The 22,920-nt window shown below is 44.1% G+C and overlaps 1 protein-coding gene across 1 annotated transcript in view; it reads right to left on the bottom strand.

Moving 5' to 3' along the window:
• Positions 1-22,920, bottom strand: part of lpp (LIM domain containing preferred translocation partner in lipoma) — an 87,631-nt gene that overhangs the window by 30,935 nt on the left and 33,776 nt on the right. The window contains exon 5 of the mRNA XM_070961399.1: positions 6,811-6,907. Within this exon, the coding sequence (XP_070817500.1) occupies positions 6,811-6,907 (97 nt within the window). The remainder of the gene's footprint in view (positions 1-6,810; positions 6,908-22,920) is intronic.

Below are 22,920 nucleotides of genomic sequence, written 5' to 3'. Positions count from 1 at the left end.
CGTGATATTGAAGCAGCATGAAAGGCAGAGAGGGAGCACACTTGCAGCTCAATTTGATCTTACATCGTCAGAAATCAAAGATCGTGCATGTAAAGAAGGATCGCACGGAACTTTTTTGTGGGAGACCAAACTTTTCACACTATGTTACTAAAGAATACAATTCTGCTGGTGCAACCCTTGCAAACCCCAAAGGCAAAGCCGGCAACTGCAGCTCGTATCCAAAACTAATAAAAGAACCACAAAATCCATTTCGGGACTTCAACTAAAGTTTCGTGCTTGGATTAAAATATCTGATAGATATGGCGGTAAAAACACAAAACACACTCAACCGCTGCGTATGTTGTGCTTCAATACGAACAACACAACAACGCTGAAAGGAGAGAATTAAAACACAGCTAACAGGAATGCGGCCGCAGCTAATTATCTTGCTCTACTTCACATTTTCACTGGGCCTAATTTTTGAGTAAGTGTTTCCAGCCTGTGAAACAGCACTGATTTGTGGTGACACCCCTGAAAAGGTGGGCCAAATAAAGGTACAAAGTTGTGATAACTTCTTCACACTTAATTAAAGACATAAACAATAGGTCAGCGAGTGGTTAACAGCAGAAAATAAGTCTGTCGAACACATTAGGAGTCAAACTGCCAGCGACTGAACTGCCAGAGGCCACAATTTGTGCGCTGTTTCATCTCTTCCCCCTCTAGGTTAATCTACTTTGTTGCTTCAGATTGCCCTCCGTGCAGCCTGACAATGCTGCGGCCTTCAGTTGCCTCGGGATGACGAGGGAAATAGCTGTCATCGCTGCATTTCAATCTCCGAATGCCTCATTCCTAACCCCTGCCTTTAATCTCATTCCCAATGTCAGCAAATAGCAATCTGCAGAACTGCTGCGGCGATGGTGGAGGATGGAGGAGAGGCGAGCCCGTGCCACTAAGCATTACCGCTCGGCCTGTCAGGGCCCGCGGCGGCGGAGCGAGGGGGACTGAGTGTAGGTTACATGTTTCTGAAGCAGGTTGGCAGGAGCGACGTGGAGGGGTGCCAGGGAGCGAGCGGGGCTGACGAATGGGGTGAAAGAGAGCGAGGAAAGGCGGGGGAACAGGTGAGCGAGTGTGCAAGCTGTGCGTTCACCGACGTCTCTGTGTTTATATGCTGTGCATCCGTGTGCACCCGTGTGCCAGCAACTATGTATGCGTTTGCGTGCATGAGCATGCGGATGTCTACTCATTCCTGAGGTCAAACGCTCACTCACAAATGAAATCTAGCAACGTGAGTGCCCGGAAGCCTCAGCTGGGCTCGCACGGCAGCTGATCTTGCAAGCCTCAGTGGAGCTGTCTCAACGAGGCAGGATAGCAAGCGCCGAGCCTGGCGGGGGAGGAAGGGGAGGGGAGGGGGGAGGGACGGGGTTGGTCACCTCACGTGAACCGCTGCCAAAAAGCAGGCTTCTGTCGCCGGGAAGAGAAGCCCCATGCTGGCACACTGCATCAGCTGAGAAACTAGAAAGCAGCGTTGCGAGGTCAGCGGCAGTGCTGGAGCAAGATAATGAGAGGGAGAAGAGCGGCGAAGAGGACCCATAAACTACGCCCAAAACACGGCTTCGTGCCTCACGAGCCGCTCCGAACGGGCGCAAATATGATTAAGCTCTGAGAACACCACCAATTACAAGCAAGGTGATGACATCGCAGAAAAAAAAACAAAAAACTGATCTCATTCATGGAGGAGCTGCAGACAATTTAAAGGGAAAAGATGGAGGATTTTGCAGAATTTGTTCAATCTGACAAATTTGTAGATTAAAAGCGCTTCACGTTATTTGCATAAGAAAAAGGGTCTTGGAAGTCAAATCCGCAGCCTCACACTGACACACATACGGCATTTTCCCTCTAAAAGGCAGCGATGATGGATCATCCGTGGCTATTGTGCTGTTTAATCTAGTCTTTTGCAGTCATACATTATAATCCACTGTAGGTGGTATAGTGATGCACGGGCTTTAGACGAGTTGCCATGTCACCAGACTGCCTCATGCGATGCCCCCCCCCGCCCCGGGTGGTCGCTGACCTCCTTCCAGCAGCATTATGCTCTTCTGTCTCATACAGATTGTTGCAACATACACACAAACACAGGGAGTACAGTGCAGCACAACAAAGAGGCAACACTTAGCCACTGTGATTGGAGGAAATCCTCTGACAGCGAAAGAGGAAACAGGCTTCACGCTTAAAGGGCCTGTGAGGAGATTACTGTGGGAGAAAAGTGGAGGCAGGTTCGAAGTGAAACGAGCTGCGGTCGTATCGCTGGTGAAGGACAGACGTGAATCCGCCACTTTTTCAAACTGGTGTCAAACGTGGAGCACATGTAACGTCATTTACTGCATGGTACTATTTCAATTTCAGCATTTTTATTGAAGTATTTAATTACATGTCGCTCCATGTTTGGTAGTTTTTTAACATCTTAATTGATTTTAAAGTTGGTGGTTACTGCAGTGACGGCAAGCATGATTTAATAATCCTGCAGGAAATGCAACAGAGGAGCCACTGGTGTGTCCGTGACGTGATTTCAAGCTGCACGAGCTGCTGCTGTGAGTTTAAGACGCACATTTGACGAGTGTGTTTCTTAAAGCTTTTAATGCATCAGGAAATGTTGGGTTAGCATTAGCAGCAGCTGCAGAAGAGGCTGATGTCGGTAAGATCAAATTAAAAATTACATTATATTAAGGCATCATTTCCTGTGAATCCCTTGTGCTGCAGTTGTTTGTTTCAGGGCGGGAATGGCGGACTCCGCCACCACCAATGGAAACACTGAATGTAAACAAAAGAATGTAAATATACTGAGTGACTAAAAGACTTTTTAGCTTTTATTTTAATGACACGCTTTCAGCTGCATTTTATATCTGAAAATACGTTTAAATGTGTGTGTTCACGAGAGCTTCTGTTTTTTCTGCGTATACGTGCCACATGAACATTAAAAATGAACTCACTTTAAAGGTATACCTTCACACACTCAACAGAAACAGTTATCTGTTTTGGGGGAGATGGTTGGCCGAAGGCATTTGGAGGCTGTGGAGGTGGAGTGTGGTGGGGGAGGGTGAGGGTGGGGAGGGGGAGGGCGTCTTTTTAAGCCAGCAGAAAGGTTTTACTCTGACACACATCCCACTTGTTATGACATGCAGAGACACATCTAAAAGCAAACTCCTAAGAGGTTGCTGAGGGCGACCTCAGTAATATGCAAATGGCTCCACCGGAGTATCTTAGACAATGCACAAAGCTGTCTAAACTGGAAGCCTATTAATACATTAAGTTATGATGCTCGCTCGTGTTGTGAAGAAACCGAGGCAGCTCCACAAGAGCGCACTGTGTGAACCTAAACTTTTTCTGACCCAATTACCTTAGCTGATCTGTTCTGACTCCTCTGGCCTGTACTGTTACTGGAGCTACGCTGCCATTTGTATCTCTTCCAAGATTCCTCATGAACATTTCATGTGAGGTGTCTTATAAATTATGAGGGCTCCTCCAGCTGACATTATGAGGAAAAATGGCAAAGGCTGCCTTTTCTTCTCCGGCTCTTATCATAAAACAAAGGCTAGCTCAAAGCAGGAGGAAAGGCTTTTCCGACAGCTCCGGTCCTGAGTGGTGTACAGTACGCCCAGATGAGTCCCGCTGCTTATTTCCAGTGACTATCGCTCCACCATCTGATAATAACATTACAAAAACATTTATGCCACTGCTCAGAAATCCCTCTGGAAAATCACTCTGTATAAATATTGATTGGATATTAAAATTTCACATCTCTCTTAATTCTATACAGTGGAATACTGAAAGTCTGGAACCGCATGAAGGATTCTCAACTTGTCATTTTGGTATTAAAGGAGAAATAAAAACAGATTCTCTGCGGCAGAATGAACTACACTGCATAAGTATCATCATCACTAATTGTAAATAATGCAAAGCATCTCATCCTTTCAATTATTCAGCTTTATGTCCTGGTTTTGGTTGACAGAAATGTAGTGATGACAAAATATTGTAAGTTCCTCTGATGCACAAATGCCAAGGCATCTGTACTGCAAGCTGAGTAGCTGTGTCTTATTAGATTTCCACAAACACAGTACACCTACGCACAACCTAAGTGGATTAAATATGACGGATGATGACATTTGGAGAAAAGGCTCTTTCAGATTACTCAAATCTAATCTGGAACTCTAAATCAGGACTAATCAGTTGCTTTTCAAAGAAGCTTCAATCACAGGAGGAATTTCTGGCTTGCAAACTGGGTTTCTCGCAAGAAAAGCCGTTCTTTTATAGTGCTTCATTTTCAGGTTTTTTACAGCTGGAGAGGCGCTTGCATTTGAGAACGCCTGCTTCTTATGTGCCACAGAGAAGTCTTCAAAGACGTGACCGGTGCAGCTGCAGGACCGGAGCGTGGGGATGTTGTGTAACTTACAGGCTACAGATGGAGCTCCATTGAGTCTAATGAAAAGTTTCTTTGTGACATCACAGAGCCAGAGAGTAACGTTAATTCAATTCAATTAAACCCCTCTGGACCAATGAAAACTCACTATAGCTGTTTCAGATAAGAAGCTCATCAAAGACATTAGTGACACCAATAAAACTTTGCTATAGGAAGACAATGATCCAGTCCAGTAGCGCGCTAGAGATCGCAGCCCCACTTTGATTAATCTTGTTAATTACTAGCCTTAGGGTTTCAGCAACTGCTAGCCCTCTTCCCCCTGAACCCCACCAAAAAAAGAAGGGGCTTGTGTGCCATTAGATTCTTTGTAATTACAAAAGTCTCCTGCCTTGGGACTGATTCTGCCACAGCCCTGCACATACAGTGAGGAAGAGGCCCGACTAAAGTCAGTTTTAACATTAGCTGTGGTGGCTATATGTACATTATTCAGCGGGGGAGGACGGGGGCTCGGCGGATTTGCAAAGCAGCATGTGCCTGCGCTTGAACTCTCTCCTAATGAGTCCCCGCAGTCACCTCAGTCGAACGCTCCTGCCCTCATCCTCTTCCTTTCCCCCAGTCAATTCAGCTGTCGCCTTGTTTAACCACAAGATGACCCTCCTCCCTCCCTCCCTCCCTCCCCCCGCCCTCCACTCCAGCAACAGCCAGCCGCTGTCAGCCGGGGACGCACACTCTATCCCTAACTTGCTCTGGCTACCTCAGCTCACATATGACCCATTTCTCCCATGTCCTTGTTTTAGCAGCCTTCAGCCAGCCAGCCTTATAGTTGGCAAACAGTGGCGTGTGCATGCATGGTATGGCAGTGCACAGAGTTCATGCCAGGTCTGCTTCGCATACACATTCACCCAAAAATTAGGCCAACAAGGCTTTGAGGGCCATTCCTCTGTAAAATGACTACACTTTGCTTAAGCCAGCAGATCCATTTGACCTATGTCTAATGTGAACCAATTAAGGTTTTTTACATCAGCGCGCACCAACGTGAAGCCGAATATCCCTTAATACCAGTTAAATACATGTCCCTGTAGCTATAATACACCTACACATGCTATCGTGGTGTGCTGTGTGATTATGTGCTGATATAAAGCCTGCTCCAGAGTCCCATTGAATGTATTGAGTGAGGTATCTAATGGGCATGGGAACTAATTCCAGGGCAAAGGGGATTAAAGGCTAGAGAAGAGCGAGCAGCAGAGGGATGGCACTCGCTGGCAGCCGAGGGTGCAGAGGGCGGAAAAATAGAAATGAAATATAAACGCGCAGAATCCTTGTCTTTTGAATCCTATTTTGCAAAATAGTATTAAAATTGGTATTTGTTTAATCCTGGCAGTTATATATATATTTTTTAGGTTTTTCAAATGGGAGCAAAATTAAATATCAAGCGCTTCAGTGAAAAGAATGTGAGAGAAATACTGTAAGAAACACGGCTAAAATCGAATCAAATCAGGACGTTTCATCTGTCCGGAGCCTTTATCTCTCATTGTCATTAGACCCTGAGCCAGAGCTGAGCCGTGTCCTTTGATCACTGATACAGTTTTGAGACTCTACCTTGAGGACTGGTTGATACCGCGTCTCCACTTGGAAATCAACGGACAGGAAGCAGCGAGATGAATCCTGCGTTTACCTCGTCTGTATCACATCTGCACTGTACTCGACTGCCTCCAGCCGTTTCCCATAAACACTGATCTAGTGATACAAAACAAACTTTGGGCTAATCAAAGAACCCTTATTGCAGGTTTACTCCATTAACCCACTTTGTCGTATTTAGACCCTAAATGTGTGCTGGATTCGCCTTCGATGGACGCGTCTTCACACTAATCGAGTTGTTTGTTTCTTCTGTTGTTTTCACAAAATATCACAAAAATGACAGAGCGAGTGCTCCTAATGATGATGTGTGTGTGTGTGTGTGTGTGTGTGTGTGAGCTCTCTCCAGTATTAGTGTTACATGTGAATCAAACAGTGACTCACAGGCTAATTTTAGCCACTTTGTTACGCTCACCTATGAATGCCTGTTGCAGAAATGATTCTCTTCTTTTGTTTGGTGACACAAGATGAGGTAATGAAACACTACAGCACATTCTTCTCTGACCAAACCAGGAAGAACAGATATTAATATGGTGTGTGTGTGTGTGTGTGCGTGCGTGCTTCCACGTGCTTTTTGGACAGGTCTTTCCTGTAAATGCTAGCCCCTTGCAGCTAGCATCACATACAATCTGCACAAGCCTGGCTAGCATGCTAACACCAGCAAAGGCTAATACACCAGATGGGAAAAACTAGCTGCCCTGCTCCAATAAAATGGAAAACAGACTTATGGTCTGTGGGAAAGGCCTCTGCTAACCAAGAGTGTGTGAGGTGATCATTCTTACCGAAATATTCCTCAGACGGTGGGTTGTCCATGTCAAACAGCATCTTCTTGGTCAGGCGCTCCAGCTCGTCCTCGGGGTGGGCGACGGGAGCGCTGCCCTGAGGACCAGAAAAGGAACGTAGTTGGGATTCACAAAGCCAACCGAGGTAATGAAGAGCATTTCAGCATTTATTTCCACCTCGCTGATGGATATCACCTGCGATCCGAACGCTGCTTAAAATGCAAAGAAAAAGAACGTATTGCTTAACGAAATACGTCCAGGTTCAGCTTACAGATTCACAAAAACCTGACTTCAATAAATCAGGATGAAGCTCGCAAGGTCAAACAAAACACATTGGCTGTAATCAACATGCAGTGGATGGTTTTGAGTCTGCCTTTCCCCTCTGAGGTATCTGACCCTGGCTCAGGCCCCAGTGGTGGTGCAGCTCAGAAGGTTGTGCATATCCTTCAGTGCGATACAGGCATGTGGAAAAAAGTGTGACCCTGACTAATCCTTGTATTTTGAAAAATAATGATAACAGAAGGAAAAGAGGAGGCCAACATTAGAAGAAAGCTACTTTTAAGTCTCGCACACTTGGGCAATAGGTCAGGAGATTGTTATTTAGTCATACTCGGAGCACAAAAGACTTCAGGTGTGAGCTGTGTTGAGGCCTAATCTGTGAGATGTTAGAGGGATGACATAACTCTCTGAAGATGCCACTTCCTTCCTTTCCTCGCCAGCCTGCCCTCCCTCTTATCATGCCGTCTCTGACATCTGCCTGCTGTGTGTCTGTATGGGGCTGACGTGTCGTGCCTGACATTTTCTGCCAATCATCCGCCGCTCCACCATCCCCCCCCCCGGCGCCGGCTCACGGCCCAATCCTGTCACAGGTGTGTGTGTCCTTTGCAGACGCCCTGGAGGCCTGAACTTGACTCTTCCTTTCCTGCTGCGTGGCCGAGCTTTTTCACAAATCACTGACGCTCCCGTGACCTTCCCTGGATGTGCGGCCGGCCGGATCTTTACAGTAGATTTGATTTTCAATATTGCAGCACGGGCCGTGATCTGAGCTGACCTTTGAGGTGTTCCTAATTGCGACTTCTGGGAGCTGGGCGAATGTTGCGAGCGGTCTGGTTTTGTACGAATTTATCCGTGGTTTACGGCGTCGCATAAAGGCATCAGATTTGTCAATAGCAGATTGAGTGAGAAATGTTTTTGTATTCAGATTGAAAGAGTAATTACAGGCCGTGTCAAACAACTCTTCTGGTGTTATTGATGACTTCATTTGCATGCACGTAATCTTCGTTAATGTGACTCACTGCATGTGTCAGTCAAGGTTTCGAGAGTGTGCATGTGGGGTCGGTGCGGTTTTAACGTTACATTAAAGGTGGTAATGCATATATACGGAACATTTGGCGTGAGAACACGCAACGGTCTGCTGAGTTAATCTCCGGAGACGGCGAGAAATGCTGAGCTCTGATTACCGTCCGCAGTGTATCAAACTGAACTTTATGATGCGTGACTTTTGCTCGGCCCGGCTCGGGATGCAGCGGGCCGATAATGGAAGCCCAAACAGTAGGTCTCATTAACTGTGAGGGATCGACACGTTCGATGTGCAAATCTTCCTGCCGTGCCGGCGCGCTCTCCGGAGAGCAGCTGGGCCCGAGCTCTTGGAATTCTTGGCACCTCGCGCCTCCTCGGCCACTCAACCGTAAACAGCCGGGATCGCATCATGGGGGATTAGGAAGAGATGAAAGGCACATTCCTCTATTGTCGGCTCAAATTACACGACTCTTTTTTTAATAACGCTCAGTGTTTATTGGAGGTGTACGTGGAGGGAGTTGATTTCCGATACAACTACCTGCATAAAAGGGTAGATAATAAGCCTGTGCAATGCTCGTGCACCTCAAAGAAGTGCTCTTGTTGTCAACGTGCTGCTCATTATGCCCGTGTTGTTAGTTTGAGACAGTGAAGAGGACGATTTAACACTGTTAATCTTAGCTCCACATCAAAAGCACATTGGAGAGGGAACGAAATGCTGCTATTACCAGAAACAGACTTTTGAGTTTAAGCTTCATTTATACCTTATCCACTCTCTGACACCCTGCAGCAATGCACTGCCAGAGAGTTTAAAGCACCTTGTTAGGGAGTCTTTTGTGACAGCACGGAATAATTTTTCACTTGAATAAGAGAAAGAAATTGCTTCCCTGCATGCTTTATGATTGCTTCGCAGTTCCCGTTCAGCCTTTCAGAGGCAACAATAGAAACCATACAGCAGCTATACGTGCTGGAGACATGGTTTTTCAGTTATGTCTGGCTCAATTCAGTAAATTGTTTGCCCGTGGCCTCAGGACACTCAGGCGCAGTTTCATTGAAGTTAGTGTTTAAATTCAGCGGTGACCGGGTTAACAGCTGCACCTATTTCCTGCTGTTTTCCCAGTATGTCGAGGCTTATAGTTTCAGGTCATCTGCCATCTGCTTTTTAATGGCAGAAATCCTATCAGTTGTAATACCCCTGAAAGACATGCTGATGGACCATCAAATGCCATCCACTTGACAAACGATTTTCAGAGAGTTGCTAAATGCCAGACCACTTAGAATCAGAAACAACAATAACATCTGTAAATGACCACCATTGCGTGCTACCTGATACAGCATGACGGGGAAAGGTGAGCAGACAAAGCAGAGTCTGGGAGCTGATCGCTGCTCCACTGCCACATCTATGAATAAAGCTGTGAGCACCACCCACTGTGGAATTGGCATTGTGTCAGAACTGATTAAGTGAGGAGAGTGTGTGTGTGTGTGTGTGTGTGTGTGTGTGTGTGTGTGTGTGTGTGTGTGTGTGTGTGTGTGTGTTGGGGGAGCTCGGTACGTGCTCTCACCTGATGCCCTGACAGCATCGTGTCCCGCTAAGAACCAAACCTCAGGCTCTGTCTTTCCTGCTCCCACCGCAGTGATAGAGAGTGAACAGGAGAGACAACTCAGATCTAAAGCTTTGTTAGCGGAGCTGGAACAAAGAGTCCAAGTGAACACACGGCTGCAGATATTTACATATCATCAGCTGCTACGGTACAGAACGAGAGGAGCTTACAGATCTGCCAGATAAATCGTGGCAGCGCAACCCACAGGTCAACTGCGCTGTGTCTCAACAGTGATGTAACACGACTTCAGTTACACATTGACACGGATGCAGATTTTTCACTCCTGCTGTCTGGATGGCAGATGTAAAACCTGCTAAAGTCAAATTAAAATTGTCTAAGAAGTATATAAAGTTTATGGACATGCTGTGAGAGCGCCCCCTACATCTGAGGGGGTGCAAATGTTTAATTTGTGCGATACGGCCATGGACACAGTCACGACAGTCCAATCATTTGTCATAACCACAAATGGAGTCATGAGAAAGACGCAGCTAATGCTAGCCAAAGCCCCTCCTAATGCTAAAATAAATGTTAGCTGAATGGTTGACCTTTGTTACATGTCAGACCCCCGTGTGTTTCCTGTCTGACTCTTAGCTGTCAAAGTGTCCAATAAATGCAAAACTGATGTCTCCAAAGAATAAACATCTTGTGGAAATCAGTGCTAACGTTAGCAAAGTATGCTAACTAGCTACTTCCAGATTCCAGATGAAAAACAAACTTTACAGCATGATGGTGAATGCTGTAAAGCGACGCCATAGATCGCTAAGCTACATTATACCATGTGGGCTTGTTGAAAAAGGCCGCACAGTGGCGCTGGTTCGATCCCCGGGTTGGGTGGGGCCTTTCTGTGTGAAGTTTGCATGATCTTCCTGTGCATGCGTGGGTTCTCTCCGGTTTCCTCCCACAGACCAAAAACATGCCCATTAGGTTAATTGGTGACTCTAAATTGTCCTTAGGTGTGAGTGTGAGCACGAGTGGTTGTCTGTCTTTGTATGTTGCCCTGCGACTGACTGGCAACCGGTTCAGGGTGTACCCCGCCTCTTGCCCAATGACAGCTGGGATAGGCTCCAGATTATGATTATGATGTTATCCAGTCCGTCGCACAGCGAGGAAGCTGACAGAGCGTCTCTGAGGCAAAGCCCGTTTATTTAAAAAGCACCATACAGACACAAAGTGCTTCACAGGAGCATAGAAATACATTCAAAAATAAGACATTAAAAGACAATAAAAGGTTAAAAAGATGCTATGTACTTAATTTACTGGAAATCTGCAGTAAACAGCACTGATTCAAGGCCTGAGTTCACAGCTTTAGCAGACTTCAGGTATTCAGGAAGCACAGAAACTAAAAGCTGCTGCACCTTGCTCGGTTTTGATCATGGAACACTGAGTGAGCCTGTCCCAGACGACCTGAGGACGGGTCTGCATGCTTTACATCTACATCTACATGGTTTCATCCTCCTATCCTCACATAGTTTACATTTCCTCCCACAAAAAAACAGGAGAGTTCAAATTTCAGTTCAACTTTTGAGGAATGACGAGCTGCAGCCTCATATTTAGGCCAGTACGTCTTTTGCACAGTTCAAAAGAAGCAACGTGCAAAGACAATGAGATGAGAGCCGCTCCGTAAACAGCAGGAAGCGCCGAGCCGAAAGTGATAACCAGCAGGGAAAAAGTACAAACGCTGCAGAGAGAGCCCAACGCAACACAACTGGTAAACAACACTAATCTGTGTGTGTAAACCTGCGGTCGTCCATCAGCTGCGTGCCGCTTCTGTTTCACTTCCTGTAAACGCAATACTGCACCTTAAACCGAAAGCGATTGTCTTACCTTTTACAACGGCTTAACGTTTCCTGCATGATCAGCACCAACTAAAGAAAGACATAATCACTCAGACATATTTACCCACAGATTAAATGATGATGGACTTTACAATGCAAAATGCTCTTTGGTGTCGATGGAGCCGCGGCTTTAACTCTGGCTTTTAAAGGAGAAGCTTTAGTCGGCTCTCAATCTGACATCCTGGCTTTTGTCCCCCTCAATCACAATGGCATTATTTCAAATGGACACAGCCTTTGAAAGAGAGACGGCTTATTAAAATAATAGCAATATTAAAAACAACAACAGCAAATGGACCACTGCATTCGTTAGGGTTCATGTGGGATTGAATTTTTTTTTATTGGATTGGAATATCTAAAAAAAGCTTCTTCTTTTTTTTTTCACCGCAACACTAAACGAGTGATTACAGCAGCTTAGGCGACTCTGTTTTACCAAAACAATGAAAGGATTGCTGGATCAGTCACACTATCCTTTCAGTGAGTTGGTGTCTGTTTGCGTGTGTGTGTGTGGGGGGGGGGGGGCATGTACAGCATGTCGTGTGTCTGCAATCAAACATATGGGTTAAACACTTAAAGATGCTTTTTTGGTGTGTATTAAGAGCCATCAGTTTATAATGGATGGCTTATTTTGATTCCACGCCGCAGAGGCCCATCTTCTCAACTGCCTTTGAAAGGCAGATTGTTTGTGTCACTGTGACACGGCGGCACACTTCAATAGAAACCTTGGAGAGTGCCTCATTACTGTGATTCATTCGTAAGACTGACCAGACAGAGTTATATTGATGATAATACAAAGGAAGGCTCTGTTTTGATCACACGGGTAATGTCAAGACGCCACTCTCAGCAGCGTACGGACGCAGCAGGTATCCCACTTCAAACAGGAGCGCTTTGTCTGGACAGAAATGATATTTGTGGGAAAGTTGCTTTGTCATTTTTAAGGCCGCAGCATGCTTAATTGAAGAACTGTGTGAAATCAGTGGCTTTATGTAATCCAGCTGATGAATTTGCTGCTCGCGATGTTAAACGGGTTATGAGTAATCTGTAATGCATTACACTTTGAGAAGAACCATCGCAGCGCTGCGTATTAAGCTCAAGGCCACCTTCTGAGGAGGCACAGATAAAGTATACATTCTCTCCAAACAAAATAGGTCATGCTGTTTCAGCTCCAATTAAATGCTGAGAAAAAATAACAGCCAACTGTAGAGCAGCTGTGTACAGAGCAGCCAACGATAATTAAAAATTAACCAATTCCATAATTGACATTTTCCACAGCCACTCAAATCTTTGCTGTAAACTGAATTCATATAAAGGGATGAATTTCAGAGCGTTCGCAGACATGTAATGTACGTGGAGGGGCCTTTCAATGTTGGTAAGATGGTGCGTGTGTAAAAACTAGGTCATCTGTTCGGAACTGACACATCCCCCTGCAAACAGATATTTGAAAATCTGAGAGTGTAGAGAGGGGAGCCACAAGCGATCTGAAAAAAACAACAACAAATGACTGCACAAATTGTCGGGACGGAGATAAAACTTATTTGGCGTCTCTTTGTGCACCATTACAATCCTGTGAATGCAGCAAACACCATATTACACAGGATGCAGGTTTCCCTGGTTTGGGTGAGAGCTCAAAGCGTCTCCCTGCTGTTTCCTCATGTGGCAGCACAGACCTATGTTTAAACACATGTGGTGGACATAATGAAGATTCATACAGGTTATGTCTTCAAATCGATGTATTGGCAGCCTGCGCTTCCTTTTGTAATACACAGTGTTGTCCGTCTCCTGTGTAATTTTGCCTCCTGAGCAAACCATGATATATCCTTCCTCCCTCCACCTAAACAGCTGCATGGTTTGACTGAATGACACCCTGAAGGATATTTGTTGACCAAACACTACCACTGAAACGTCTCAGCCAACAATACACAAAGCCCGGTCCGCTGAGGGACGCTTCCTTGATGAGAAAAAATGTTTAGAAAGTGCACACGTCTCACGGATTGGGAGCCAGGGGCGGATGAGAGTCCTCCTGTGGACGGAGGAGGATGTTAAGGAGGGCAGAGAGGAGTCTCGTTCCAGCAACGGCCACAAAACAAAGAAAACTTGTTTGTGTGCAGGGAAGCATTGGGACTGACAGGAGACCATGTCCTCCAGGAGCCAGCAGGGGCCACTGTTCACGCAGGTGGTTTTGGCTGCCTGGGGTCTGAACCAAGACAGCTTCATACCTTCATGGAGTCTGTGCTTAAAGGGCAAAAGACTTGGATCAATACATAACGCAGTCAAACAGAGTCTCTCAGATGACCTGCGCCTTTTTCATTAACCAGTAAGCTAATAAATCCTTTACATAGCTCACATCACCACAAACAGAGGCTTAAACTCTTCAGAAACGACCAATTTACTACAAAAACACAGCTATGACAATTTACTGTCACATGACCGACTGTCACCCAGCATGCCACAGGATCATGAACTAACCGCGATGGAGGCTGCGGAGGAATCTCAGGACTGCATCTTCATGTGTTCGCCACAGGCCAGCAAGGAGAGGTGGAAAACAAGAAGATAAACAAAGCGCTCAGACATTTTAGACTGCCGAGGCTCACTGAACTGCAATGACAGCTATCGATCGGGCCAGTTATTTACCAGCCAGGCCGTTCGTCTCAGAGGGGGCCAGAGGAGGAGAGGGTGGCGGGGGCTATTATTTATGAACGGTTATGTGACAAAGACTTCTGATCTACGGAGGGTTAGCGCTGACCGAATGAACCGGCCAATCAACAGACTAACAAACAAACAGAGGAGGAAACAACGCAGCCTTTCAAGACCTCATCTTCATTTGATATCAAAACTGTTCACTCTGTGAGGCTTTGTGGATAATTCAGGGTCTGACGCCACACGATGAAGCTCTAGTTGTCGCATGTTTTATGTGCCTTGTCAGGTGGAAAAATGCTGCAATGAATGATGGATCGAGATCCTAGTATTTCCCAGGAATTCTCACCAAAGATTTCTGCCTGAGAAAAACACTTCTGAGATTTTTGAGGGGGTTTTTGCATGTGTACACTCACTCAGTGCAACACACTTCCAGTTCCACACTGGCAGTGTGTTTTTCCCCCTCACAGTTAATGTACTGTTAAGAGGGGTTATTGTTTACAGCCACATAAATGAATGAATATGAAAGAATAACATTAGAAAATTGGAATAATTACCATTTCATGATTACATTTCTGGAGTTATCTGCTTAAAATAACATTTAATTCATGATGAGAGAGCGAAGAATTCCAGGGAAAGATTTTATAATCACCAGGAAACCTTAAACCCTCATATGCAGCAGCTACATCAGATAATTACTTTGCAAGCTAATTTATTTGGGCTGGATGTGGCTTTTTTCATAAATAGCCAAACCTTTCAGAATATTTCTGGATACATGAAAATGTGCATTTTTGCAAGTCCATCAATGAAAGGCTTCATAGACCAAAAACTGTCAGTTCACAGCAGACATTTGGAAAAACACAGGTGTTACTAAAAACATTAAGTGGCTGTGTTCCAATTAGCTGTGCCAGTAAGCCATACCAGCATGCAGGCATACACGAGGCAAAGGTGAGAAAGGCAAACAGTAAATCAGCACATATGGTCTCTGCCCCCGGACGACTCCACGCTGCAAAACTGGTTGAAATTCAAGCAAGCATCCGCAGTTTGAACATTATATGATATTTAAAGGCACACTGCAGAGTTTTCCTCGACACAAACACATTTATGTCTCCTAAACTCATTACTACGACACATTTTGGGATGTCAACGACTGTCAATCAGTGGAACAGCCTGAAACCGCTGGCAGGAACATGTGTTTCGAGATACAAACAAAAGACCGCACGTCAAACATTGCTCCACAGCACTCCTAGTGGTCAAAGACTGCACAGTCTACCTTTAATGTTGCAGCTGCTGGTTTCACACTAGATGTGGCAAATACTGTAATCCACTGTACAAGTTTGTCATTAATGCTCGTGAATAATTCAAAATCTTGATTAATTAGTAATCATTTTATTAATTCAGCAGTTCTTACAACGTAAATCTTTCTATCAATCCTATTTAAATACAGCCATAACCTGGCGACACCCTGGCGACCAACACACACTGTATCCGACCAAAAACACAGTGACAATAAATTACTATTAAATAAATTACAAATCTAACTTTTAACTAATTATTTCCACGAGGCCAGTCTCAAAAAGTTCGTAGCTTTGATAGTTAATCACTTGAACATAATAGTCCCCATATTTATCAATACTATCAATGCCCCTGGTACCCTTAATGGGCCTAATTCGTTTTTGTTGTCGCTTGTGGCTAAATTTGCATAAGAGATTTGTTCCAGCCCAGTTTCAAACCTGGAAGCAGCGACTGGAGGGAAGCTTTCTGATGTGTTAGCATGATAAAATGAAACATAAGGAGATCCACTTTCATCACTGACCTCAAGGATCAGGTCTGGAGAACTGACCTTTAGTCTATGAAGCATTTAGTAACCAGAGCTTGTGTGAACCTCCACAAAACACCATGTCCTCCAACAACATGGTTACAGGCACAGCACTAATTATATACAGTTGCTGTACATGTACATGCAGTGCTAGAGGAAGCCAACTGACCCGTCCCATAATCTGAGCTGGATTAAGGTGTGCCGACTCCTCAGAGGAATGTGTGCTGCATGGTTACAAGTCATAAATCAGTCAACTGATTTGTGCCAAAAGGTTTAATATTCAAAACTGAGATGAGCAGAGAGGATGAGTGGTTTTTACCTTCCTCTGCATGGACTCTAATTCAACTGACGACGACTTTATTATTTTTACACTCTACGTACGCCATCTTCATTTCAGTCGTCAGAACGGGACATTAAACGACCAGCGTACCCGCTGTGTGAGTGTATAATGACACAGCGTATGCATTAAGTTGCCTCTCTAAAGCCTTGTACCTTACAGATTCTGCCCCAAACCCCCCAATTTCCTCCAAAGCCACTTCTGTATTTTTAAACTTCACAAAGACCACAGCCTAATTTAAAAACCTCAACAACAAATTGTCATGCATGTCCCTCCCTCACCCCTGCCTGCTGCAGCTCTGAGAAAAAAAACATATCTATGATGTTTATGTGTATCTCCAATGATGCCTTGAAGGGGGGTCGTATGTTCTGTGTTTACCAGAGGAGCCGGCTTGAACGGCCCACTGATGTGGGACTCACCACATGGAAGAGGGGACATTTTTTAGAAGATCTCATGACATATGCTGATGTTTTTAAACATGTTGGAGCCAATTTTTCTGTTGCCATCATGTCACTGAAATGCAGAAATCCCACCAACATTGACCATTTTTTAACAGCGTTCTCACAGCATGAAGGTACCCAGCTGAGTTTTTATATCACTAGTGATGCTGTGGATGGGTCCTTATGTTTGTTCTTGTTTGCACAAAAGGACGCATGTGCAAGAGCACACGGGTGCTATTCTCTGGTCTACAGGCCACAGCGATGTGGAGAAAAACACATCAGTACGGCGGGAAAGACGGGCAAGAAGGAAACTGCTAGCAAGTAAACATGAACGCAACACAGCCGGTTTCAAAATAATCTTCTTTTATGAGGACAGAATCGGCACTGAACACATTAATCAGGCCTCAAGGATGCATACAAAGCGTTTTGACGAGTAACTCTGAATGTAAAAAGAAACTTTGTTTATGCCTTTAAATCACCTGAACTTAAAGCACAACATGCATTTGGCTTCCCGCGTCATAAATACGACGGTTCGACACGGAGGCAGCAAAAGAACAACAAACAGAAACGTGAACGTGCTGCACGGCTCGTTACTCCTGTGTAATACTGACGCAGATGAGATGCTCGCTTTGCTCACGCGCTTCACTTTGGCTGAACATTTGTGCAAAGCGCCTGTTGTTTGTGATTCTTCGTACGATCTTTGATTTCTTCACCAGTATGAGAAGAAACTTAAGGTGTCAGTGGGCGTGCTATTTAAAAACCATGATTCACTTTGTTTTTAATTGTGCGGTAAAAACAATATCACTGTCTGAGACACTGCACGGAATATGTTCTTATTATATTTTCAGGTTCATTAATTACCTTTCACCCAGCTTGCATGCATACATCACACACACGCTCACGCACACACGCACAAAGCAAAAGCTTATTTTAGTGGTGTCCTTTCTCTGAAAGCTCCACTGTACATTCATTTGGCAGAAATTGCGACGCAGGAATAGAAATTCTGATTTTGTCCTTTAAAGACGGTGGCATTTGAATAGCACACAAACAAATGTGTTGAGGCACACAGTGAGAATTTAAAGCTGCTTTTTCTGACGTTGTGTTAACACTTTACGGTTCAGTAAAAATAGAATTCCTGAGGATTATAAGGAAGTATTTATTTCTTTTTTGAGTCGCCAGAGGGAAATTCTGGATCAGACGGGAGGAAAATGATGAGCTTTCAGCGTAATGGTTCGATAATGTTATGAAAGAAGTGAAAATGCATCAGTGGTCAGAAAAAGATAGCGACTGTGTATTATATCAATCACACAATACGATAAAAATATGGGACTATTTTGTTTGTTTGGTGCAGAACAAGCTGGAATTTGTTTCAAGGTGCATCTACAGAGAGATAAGATCACAGGGCTGCAGATAACATGTCTTCATCTAGTCGAAGCCCTGGGCTCTCACTTTGTAGTTACACATGGTAACCCTGCACCGAGCAAAGAATCCTCTCCGGTAATCTACAGCAGAGCGGGTAACCCTGCACTCAGTCAGCTTGCTTTTTTAAGAGCTGCTCATAGTTCTTGAGGGTAGGGCAGCTGAGGTCAATCACATGAGGTGACGGCATCACGTATGATGTAAACACAGCAAGTGTTCGACCCGATCGCCTTTCCAGACATAATTTAAGCATCTCTCATGCACATTAATGGACGCCTCCTTTTACTGACACGTTCAGACACTGCAGAATAATCATGTTCTAGTCTATTATGAGTGGCTGAGCTTCCACAGTGTACAAAAACAAAACCATGAACCACCGTCAATGTCAAATCTTTTGTTTTTGTGGAGTCCCCCCCCGGGCCCATCCCAGGTCCCCTCTCATTCCCTATTACCATGAACCCTCTGGGGCATATCTTCCACTGACATACAGTAATACTGACTTCCACTGATAAGTAAACACAACTGTATGCACCAATATAGCCTGGTGCTAAAAAAGCCCTGCATTATGTCTTGCCTTGCTGATATTAAGAACTGCATGTCTTGAAATTTCCTGTACTGATCCTTTTAATTACCCCTCCTGGTCCCAGAACTTGCATTATTAACAGTCTCTCATATAGTCTGGTTGCCTTATTTCATAATGTCAAACTAAAAGCCTGTAATTTAGCAGCAGTTTGACCAATTTCTTTTTGTTTTTTGACATTATTGAATTGTTTCAACTGTCATTTTGTCGTTTCATCTCATTGTATATTTATATTCTTGAATATATTAACAGTTTTTTCCTTGTTTTACTGCAGCACTGATGCAATTCAGCTTTTGAAAAGAGCTATCTCAGTAAGGTGGTCTGCCATGATGCCTGTTAAATTAGCCTTAGCAAGATTGAACTGGTGCTTATGATGCGTTCTGGTTGCATGTGTTAGTAAAAATCAAGCATGGAAATCAAGAATTAGTATTTAAATTCAGAATTAATGAAAGATCATTTCTCAAGTCGGGTTTGTGTGGAGAGTGAATTGCTCATTTTGATGGATTTTCACAGGTGTTACTTTGAGGTTTGTGGAATTTTGGGAGGTTGTCGCCACGTCAAACATACATAAAGATGCTGTTTTGGACACATCCTGATCGCACCATATGCAAATGTTCTCGTGCAGGTCAAAAGGCAAAGTGGCCAGGCCCAGAAGGCAGAGAAATGTCAGATATTTAAACGTGTTTGACAGCTGAAACCATCATTGACCTTCGAGGGGGCTTTAACTGGCTGCAGGGATTGAGCAGTTCAAAATAATCCTCCCCTGTCAAACGTCACTCAAGCTCAGCAATAACACAAGTCATCATCCAGCTTAGCTTTCCTCCAATTTCGGGAAAGACGGAGAGACTCGTGGAAACTGGTATGTTAACCGGCAGCCATGAAATCTGTTAATTTTTCGGACTACAATAGAGATCAAAGACTGGTGGATTTGGGTAATTAAGCGTCCTTGGAGACTGTTGATGTGAGAAGCTGTTTTTACACCTTCACTTTACGTGTGAGTAAGGACACGTTGGGGGGCTTGGGCGCCGGGTGGCAGGGGGTGAGGTGGGGGGCAGAGCAGCCGAGCTAATCAGAACAAGTCCAGATCACAGAATTTCATCCAAGGAGTTCATCTTGGACTTCTAATGACACTGACCTTCTATGAATACCCTCAATTATGCGCAATGATCTCTTGAATAAAGTCCTCAATCAAAGTCACAGACCCCCTGCTGAGAAAGTCTCGGGTATTACATAAAGTCACCATTAACTCTACGTGACTGGAGATAATTTTTGATAATTATGACAAATGTGTGAATAGTTCCTTTAATTGACTGTGTTTTGGTTTATTTACACAACAGATTAAAAGAGGCACAACGCACTTCTTTTAAGTAGATTTAACACCATTTGTAAAATGTTATGAACATGTCACGGCATTGGGTCAAGCAGAGTGATGATCATAAAGGCGACGTTGACAGATTTTGCTTTCAGTCTAATCTCGCTTTCATAGTGTCTCTGGTTTATTTTGGCATTAAAGATCCGACATAGTGGACACAAATAAACAAAAAATCTGATTAGAGCTAAGGTTTGGATACAACAGTTTCGGGGGGGGGGGGGGGGATCGGGTCAAACATGATGTGACACGACCGAGTCTTTTACAGCTCATCATCGGGCTGAGTGTGTGCATGTGGAGCATGAAGTTTCCTGATATGTTTCAAAGCCTTCAAATAAAGCACGGGGGGATGGAGGCACTGAGCGCATTATCCTGCTACAGTACATCCTTGGGAAAGAGAGACAAATATATATATGGTGTACGCTATATCTGTAAAATTACTGATTTGCTTTTATCTGAAATCAAAGAGATGCTCAGAACTCTATTAAACGCCACCTTGTTTTTTAATAATGCATCATTCTGGGACCAAAGCGAGCTTTTCAAGGAAAATGTAGACTTTTGTTCTGAACAAATATAATTAGACTTATTTTTAAGATACTCTCTGCAATCTTGAAGCTAATTTGTATTTAGTAAAATACAGTCCTTGATGAGCTATTCCCAGAGGCTGGGAGGCCCAGTTTGTATTTTGAACCAGCATAAAATCCTTGAATTAAACAAAACTCAAGGGCCTTTCACTTTCCAGAGATTGTCGACAGCTGGATATATTGAGATTAGAATAGCTGTCTCTGTAGCATTGACTACTCTGTTCTAAAGAACCACAGGATTTTGCAATTCTTCTCAGTTGTGTACAGTTCTATAAAAAGGTCCAGCGTCTTGCCATGCTTTTGAAGGCCTGAAGCCAGGTCTGTGACAGCATCATACCAGTCTTGCCAAGATTAAACATAATGCTTTCTAACCTTATTATAAATATGTTTTGTGTTGGCATTTCGTTCCTTTGTGTGACGATACGGTGCACCTACGACACTGTTTAGGAACAGACTATTAAATCTAAAAATGCTAAAGTAAGAACCATTTGTTGCTTTGGTCCACAACACTTAGAAATGAGAAGACAATCCAGTCTGATTGCTTGTTAGGTCTTTCCTCCTTAACTACCGTCTCAAACTTTTATTTTCTCGATACAGTTTATACAGCTTGAGATTCTTTGAAATCTTTTAAACAATGGGCAACCAGGCAGAAGGAGACCGAAGCCATCGACTTTGTCAGGTGTCACAAGCAGATTTAATCAACTGGAGCTAGCCTTCTCTTGAAGCTAACGCTAATTCCATGAGCATTAGCTTAGCAACTTAACTTTTTCATTAACTCAGGTAATGTTGGCTGGAATTGCTCTTTTTCTAAGAAAAAACATGGCAGAGACATCCTACTAGCTGTGAACAAGATCTTTTTTAACGTCCTTGGACTTGGAGGTGGGACTTCTGTAGGTCATCAGCTGAGTGATTTAGCCAGACATGCTCATGATCACAGCTTCCATCTGAGCAGATGAAGTCCTCATACTTTTGCTCTTGTATTTTTTATTCAATGTTTGCTTGCCTGTACAGCTACGGTTAGTAAGCTGTGGTTGGACAATCACTGTCTGAGGGACAGGTTTACCAAATGGTCAATTATTTCAACTTTTAAATCATTCAGTCTTGATAAATTGTAACACATTCAGCATAAAAACACGAAGAATCGTGTTTTTACCTTCAGATGTTTAACTTTGGACGTATTCGATCTTTGCAAAATTCAATGGAAAATAAATATCACCATAAAGCTATAAGCTTAAGTTCACAATGCACACTGGGTAGATACGTACACATGAATATGAGCTGCCTTTTATGAGACAAATGAAATCAGATGGTGTAAAGCCCCAACAGAGAAGATCTTTCAAAAATTCATAAAGGTTAAAACAAATGTTTATTCTGAGCATTTCAATGAAAGATGGCAAGCAGCTCCCCATTGCACTGCCATCTGATGCTGCACAAGTGTATACATACTGTACACACACACACACATACACACACACACACACACACACACACACACACACACACACACACACACACACACACACACACACACACACACACACACACACACACACACAAATCAAGCTGCTGACACAATTGAAGGAGTTTGAAAAGCTTTGGATCGCGCTCGTGACAACAAAATGGAGCAAGACTTCAACAGATGGATTAATGAGGTGATTTCAGTCATTCAGATGTTTCCAAAGGCTTTTATTTACCTGCTGATTGCACATATTCAGAGCTTTCACTATTGTCATGGAATCTGAGTTGCGACTAAAAGGACAGAATTTTGGAATAGAAGGGAGCAAATTGAGTTTTGTTCCCATGGTGTCTGGGCTCAAACTTCAGATAGAGGGACTCAAATATCCCACAGAGGTTTGAAGAAGCACTGCTGTGCTTTCATTTTGACAAGAGCAAGACGACGTGGTTCAAGCATCCAATCAGGACGCCTCCCAGACTCCTCCCTGTGGAGGTATTCCAGGGATATCTAACTGGAAGGAAGGTCCAGGGCAAACCTACAACCCGTTGGAGGGATTAAATATCCCATCTGGTCTGGGAAGGCCTGGGAGATTCTCCAGAGGGAGCTGGGAGACGCTGGGGAAATGGATGCCGGGCAATGTCTGCTCAGTCCAATGCCAACAATCCAGAGTATGAAAAGTGACAGAAAATTCTGACAGGGGTAAATGGATAGATGGATGGGTGGATGGATAAATGGGTGGACTA

Source organism: Chaetodon trifascialis, chromosome 4 (assembly GCF_039877785.1).
Source record: "Chaetodon trifascialis isolate fChaTrf1 chromosome 4, fChaTrf1.hap1, whole genome shotgun sequence".
NCBI classification, from domain to species: Eukaryota; Metazoa; Chordata; class Actinopteri; order Chaetodontiformes; family Chaetodontidae; genus Chaetodon; species Chaetodon trifascialis.
The sequence above is the reverse complement of the archived record's forward strand: the minus strand, read 5'-3'. Positions and strand labels throughout refer to the sequence as shown.